General features: G+C 47.6%; 1 protein-coding gene across 2 annotated transcripts in view; it reads right to left on the bottom strand.

Annotated features, from left to right (window-relative positions):
• Positions 1-398: 398 nt before the first annotated feature.
• The window catches only part of atxn7l1 (ataxin 7-like 1), a 28,954-nt gene continuing 23,247 nt past the window's right edge, over positions 399-6,105 (bottom strand). For both annotated transcript variants that reach the window (XM_008400963.2, XM_008400964.2), the window contains 6 exons: positions 3,841-4,097; positions 3,191-3,422; positions 2,738-2,859; positions 1,950-2,438; positions 1,195-1,444; positions 399-1,127 (listed from right to left, as the gene is read on the bottom strand). In XM_008400963.2, the coding sequence (XP_008399185.1) occupies positions 1,110-1,127; positions 1,195-1,444; positions 1,950-2,438; positions 2,738-2,859; positions 3,191-3,422; positions 3,841-4,097 (1,368 nt within the window). In that variant the 3' untranslated portion in view covers positions 399-1,109. The remainder of the gene's footprint in view (positions 1,128-1,194; positions 1,445-1,949; positions 2,439-2,737; positions 2,860-3,190; positions 3,423-3,840; positions 4,098-6,105) is intronic.

Raw genomic sequence — 6,105 nt, 5'->3', positions numbered from 1 at the left:
ATATATATATAATTTTGAGACACCAGGCCAAGCTCTTTATTACTGTTAGACATGGACCAAGATAGGAAGGGAAACATATCTCTTGGCCTCATTTAGTAAAAGGGAAGAATTATTAATAAATACAAAAATAATAACAGATATGTACAAATATGAACTATAATACTTTCAACATTTCTTCAAAAATGTCATATAAATTCTATATATTTTTTTTTATTATACTAAAAAAAAAAAAAGTCTCTGTAGCTCAAACCTTAATAGTCACTTTGATACCAAACATTATTTAAGAATGATAAATTATTATACAAAAAAAACAAAGCAATCCAACACCAATGTAATAATTCCATTTTGGATGCTAGTCCATCAAAATCAGAAAGAAGAAGAAGAAAAAACAAAGCGAATAAAGTCAAACTTTATCCGGTATTGAAATACAACGCACCGACGTGGCATCATTGGTAACACGAACGCTTCCTTCCCTCCCCGTTTTGCACGAACAGGACTTCTGCGTGGCAACGACGCAGAAGGCGGGGAGGCTAAGGGGGGGAGGGGGGGTTGTCAGTCGAGGAACTCAGGACAGTAAGTGCACTTGGAACACAGGCATGCTGGGACAGAAACGGAGGGAAACGGACAAAGCAGCTGGGTACGCAGGGAGACAAAGAACAGGGGAGAGAACTGGCTAAAACCCAGCTGAACTCGCTGCCGTCGCTCCCCTTCTCAGACGAAAAGACAGAAAGAGCCAGAGTGAGGAAAAAAGGCCAGTGGGAGCAACAAAGTGGCATAGCTAAAGTCCCACAGTAGTTGTGTCGGGTGGTCCTGGAAAAACAATCACAGTTGTCTTTCTTTGCCCGGCGGACTGGAAACAAAAGTCGTCGGAGTCGTCGGCGAATTCCCTTTACAAGTAATAGTTGTTGTTTCTTTTTTTGTTCTGTAAAAACCACAATCAAAGAGAGAGAGGCATGGGAGATTCCCGACAGGACGCCAAACCCCCCCGACCCCCACCACCTCCACCGTGTCACACTGAAGCCGTCGCTGGAAGAGTGGTGAAGTCAAAGGTCACAAATGGTGGTGGCCCGAACAGCTGCCCGACGTTCTGCCCGCACAACGGCTTTCTGTCAGTGATTCAACTTGGCCTGCAGAGACGCACAGAATTATCATTCAGAGCTTCGCTTTGAGCGTCGCCGTCTGAAGACCACCGACCTGTCTGGGCGACTCGGGCCCCGACGCCAAGATCCCCGCGCCGTCGTTTCCCTTCCCAAAGAGGCTCTCCAGTCCGCCCGGTCGGCTCGCTTTGCTGGATTTCCCTTTGTAGGAGCTGGGACTCCTCCTCTTCCTCCCCTCTGCTCCTCCGCCGTAAGCTAAGGGTCCTGTGGGCGGAGGCATGGGCTGGTGGGGGGCCGAGGGCGGTTCCCTGGCCGTGTAGGTTAGACTGCTGGTGCCAAGTTCACGACTAAAAGCAGAAAACAAAACCAAACAAAAAAAATTCATCGGAAAACAGAGCTCCATAAAATACAACCAGAATAAAACATTAAAAACATTTGGCAGATGTAATTCACACAGTTCATCGATGTAACCCAGACCAAGATCAGAGTTTCTTCCAGATTGGATTCTGAATACCAAAATGTTATTTTTCTTCTTATAAAGTTTTTTTTTTCGCATTTGGATGCATGCCTGGATTTATTGTGATCCTGAAATATTAAACCCCGATTCATGTTTTAAAAGAGACAAGCATGTGTGCAGGATGTTCCCATCATTGTTGTTACTGTTATTCAGTTTTAACTTTCAGCCATGTTGTTTTTTTTTTTTTTGGTCAAACAACTTTTACAACCGTCAGATTTGCCTCTCGCCAGGTTTCGGGCGACGTTAGTCGGGCCTGAACGTTTTCTCCTACGAGGACTACACCTCAACTCGAGAGGAGGCGAGTACGGGAAAACACAAACCGCGTCTTTTCTTACCTGTTGTGTGTGTTGTGGCTTTGCTCTGCTCTGGACAGCCAGTCGTCTGAGTTGCTCAGAAGCCCGCCTCCCGCTCGAGGTCCCTTGTTTTTGGCCGGGGACGCTCTGGCCACCCCGAAGCCCTGAAACGTCTGATGAAAGCTGCTGCCGTTCCGTCTGTGGACGTCCGCCGCCTGAAACGGCGATGACGAGAACGACGAAGGAGGGTGCGAAGAGTTCTTTCTCTTTTTCGACCCTGCCGCCGCCGTCGGTGCGTCCGAGTCTTTGGGCGAGCGGCCGGCTTTGTGCGAGCCGTTCCGGGCTTTTCCCGGCGAGTCTCTGACGCTGAACAGTCCGGCCGCCGACGCCGACTGTGGGAACGAGGCGGTGTAGGTGAGGCTGTTGGAGGGGGAGGACAGGACGGCGGCAGGAGGAACCTGGTGCGCGGTAACCGAGGCGGCGACGGACGTGGAGTTGGAGGGGAGGCTCTCGGCAGCCAGAGGCACCTTCCTGGAAAACGCAAAACAAAACTCTTATAAAAAGAAAACCTTTGCTGTGCAGAAGAATTACCGTGATCTAATTAAAAACAATATTTGAAATCTGTAGCCTCAAGTCGAGGCTACAGATTGTGGTGAGCAACTTGCACAAAACTTTTCTGAAGAGAGAGCCGTCCGCCACATTTTACCCGAAGACAACCGACATCAGACCTTTTTTTTTTAGATTCCGATTCACTTCACATCCCGATCATCTCAATTTTAACATCTGACTCCGGTTCTAATAACGGGTCGTGAAAGCTGGTGCACACTCGCCTCCACATCTGCGCGTTGAGGTGTTTCTCCACCATGCTCTGCAGCGCCAGCCGCATCCTGTCCCACCGCCTGTCGAACACGTAGCAGCCCGAACCCACGAGCCGGCTGCTGAAGACGCAAAACTGGAGGGAGACACAAGAGAAACCGGTTGAGAGCGAACTGAGGGGAGCAGGAGAGAGAAAGTGAGAGAGGGATAAATAAGAGGGGCGGGGGACGGACATTCAAGGATGAAAGGGGCAAAGAAATACGAGAGCGACACGAGGGATCAAATGGGAGAAACGCAAGAAGCGAATGTTGGACAAAAAAGCTGAATTTACAAGGACGCTACATATCACCGCAAGTAAATCGAAATCTTTTGCTCTCTTTATAATTAAAAATAAATACCAAATATAAAAAAACAGAAGCTTGACAACAAGTCTCGATTTCTGCACCGTTAAATCTCTTGACATTTACCCCTGAAGGCCGTGGATGATGACTGGAGTAGTGCAGGGAAGGCCTGTCGGTGTCATCCGGGGTCTCCGCGTCTCCCTCGTCGCTGGAAAGCCGCCCGCCGTCCCCCGCTGCGTTCGCCCAGCCGCTGGGAGACGGCTCCGGGACGGGCGTCGCGGCAGGAGGCGCCGCTGAAGGCAGAGGACTGGAGGCGGACAGGGAGGAGGAGGAGGCAGAGGAGGAGCCGCCTGGAACTCTGGAGAAAATCCATCGGGAACACAGAAAACGAGTGAGCACCCACGTCTCCCTTATTCAGAAGTTTGTGTTTTGCAGCACCCCCTGGTGGTTAAGCACGGAAATGCAGCATCTATTCCCTCTTTCAGTAGCAGCTCGGTTCAGATCCAGCTGGAAGAGAGAACCCGCGCAACACGAGTGGAATCTGCTCATCCCGACGAGAGGCAGAGACGGAGCCAATAAACCTCCCGGTGTGGTTGTGTACATTAGGAGCGCTGCACTCAGCCCAAAGAGGAGAATATCACAAAGTGAATGATTTCAACATGTTTTGAGAAAAACGCTAAAGATCAATCTGTAAATCCACGCCGACTCTGAAGAAGCTGCGTTTTGTAGCTTAACCTTCCCTGTGGCGGTGATCGATCATCGTCTGGTGGCTTTACCTCGGTATGTGCGCGTTTGCGAGCCGCAGCTTCAGCGAGGACAGCGGCCGTTCGCCGGGGCAGTGGGTCTTGCTGGGACTCGCCGAGTCTTGAGGCGCGACGCTCTGGCCGCACGCTTCCTTCCCTCTCTGCGCCGCTTCCTTCTCCTTCTCCTTCAGAGCCTCCCTCTCCTTCGCCAGCCCCTTGTGCTCGGCCAGCAGCACGTCAAACGGCCGGCTCCGGCTGGGGACGGCGCGGCGCTGGGTTAGGGAGTGAGTCTGTGGCGGAACGAGGAGAAGAATTAAGTGCGTTTTACAAGGCAGTTTCCTGTGCCAGCCGCACTAACCGGCACTTCACGGAAAAATGCAAAACTTGTTAAAATATGTTTGTACGTCGGCTTTAGAAGCCGACAGCATCTCACAGTCACACGACCCTCGTTTTGAACTTCGTAGTTATGGTACTATTGAGCTGTTGGGGTGTCAATCAGATGCTACTGGATTGCAAAAGACAAAACACACACAAGGCAACACATCCTGTTGCCATGGTTGCCACAATCAGAGTAAAACAGTAGGAGCCAAAAAAAAAAGCCTCTAAAAGCAGAAGGAATAATTGTCCCATAATAAAAGCCAAATGTTTATATCCAAAATGAACAGAAATCTAGGGCCAACGTGGCTTGTAAGAGGGATTACAAAATATCACGAGTAAAGAGTTGCTTAAGTGTAAGAAAAGGAAGATTTTTACATTTCTTATTTAAAAAAACAACAAAAAAAACCCAGTAAAAGTCAGGGAGGATCTTCAAATTGTGCATAAATCACACTCCCAACTATCCCGGCTGCAGAATAATAAGAATGTGACAGCTTGATCAATCTGAGTGTGAGGACAGACGGAGAGCTTTGGGGAGCACTTTGTCTTCATGTTCGTCTGATGCGAGGTCAAGGACGACAGCCAGGACAGAACCACGTGTTGCTCCGACGAGACCAGGTGAGGCGGCAGCAGGGTGGGATTTTATGATTACAATAATATGCAGAAACGGTGCCGCTAACTGTAGAGATTCAACGAATAAAAAAAAAGAACTTAAACTCACAGTTTGCTTCGTTAATATAAACACACCAACACCAGCCCTATATTTAGAGTGGTCTCAACTGTACGGCGTGTAGAGATTATGTTTTAAAAATAAGGCTGTTTGCAGATTAAATTTTTTTTTTTTTTTTTTAATCGCAATTACCGAGATGACGCAGAACGGATCTGTTAGCTGGCAGGATTCAGCCCTGGCTGAAAAAAACAAAGGTCACCTGTACTAAAATACCTCCAGCTTTCCAAAAAGAAGTGAAGCTGCTGAACTATTCATTTACATACATAAAAAAAAAAAAAAGAAAAAAGAGAGATGCAGAAGAGCACAAGCAGGCTGCCGCTGCTTAGAAATGCATCCGGACATCCAGGATGACTAATTGGGGCCGTCGAATGTTTGGACGAGAGGCAAAGATTCCAGGCTACCTGGCCAAAGGTTGTTCATCATGCTCAGCATCTCACAGGCTGCAGTGAGGAACACAGCTGATGCAAAAAAGAAACAATGCCGCTTCTCTCAACTCTTCATCACTGCATAATTGGTCCTGACAGCGAAAGGAATTTAGCAGCTACGAGCGCGTGGTGTAACTGGAACAGCACCATTGATCCTACCTGCCTCTGTCTGTCCGTCTGTCTGTCTACAGCACAGGACTAATGCTGCTGGTGTAGATTTAATGCTGCACGTAATTGCAAATTGCATCTGCCTAATGGTAGAAATCGTGACGGGAAATGTCCTGAGTGTGCGTTCGACTCCATCGCTACTCGGGAGGTGCTCGGGTTTTAAAGTCGGTGCCGTTCGGATCAGAACAAATCCGTCTTTACAAGCACGTAAAAAAAAAAATAAAAAATAAAATAATAATAAGTTAAATAATATTACGAGCAGAAAGTTGGCAAACCTCCAGAATTTTTTTCGTCTTTTTTTTGGCACTTCTGGTAAAGAAGTGAACGCTTTTCATGTACAAGTTTCACATCATGCCACATGTCCAGAAAAAAAAATAAAAAAATATTCTGACCATCATCTTCTATCCACCCCCTCCCTCCTTTTCCTTAAAGTACACATAAACAGTCACTTGATGGATCTCTAATTACTTAATAACCAGTGTGTTTGAAAAGATTAGTAAAGCTTGGTGGAGGTAATTAAAGGGCAGTAATGGAGCATTACAGCTAAACGATGATGCAGCCTCATCTCACATCTATAATTAACTCATCAAGAGGAGCGAG

The sequence above is a fragment of the Poecilia reticulata genome, linkage group LG23 (genome assembly GCF_000633615.1).
Source record: "Poecilia reticulata strain Guanapo linkage group LG23, Guppy_female_1.0+MT, whole genome shotgun sequence".
NCBI lineage: Eukaryota > Metazoa > Chordata > Actinopteri > Cyprinodontiformes > Poeciliidae > Poecilia > Poecilia reticulata.
This window is presented reverse-complemented; position numbering and strand designations above follow the sequence as displayed.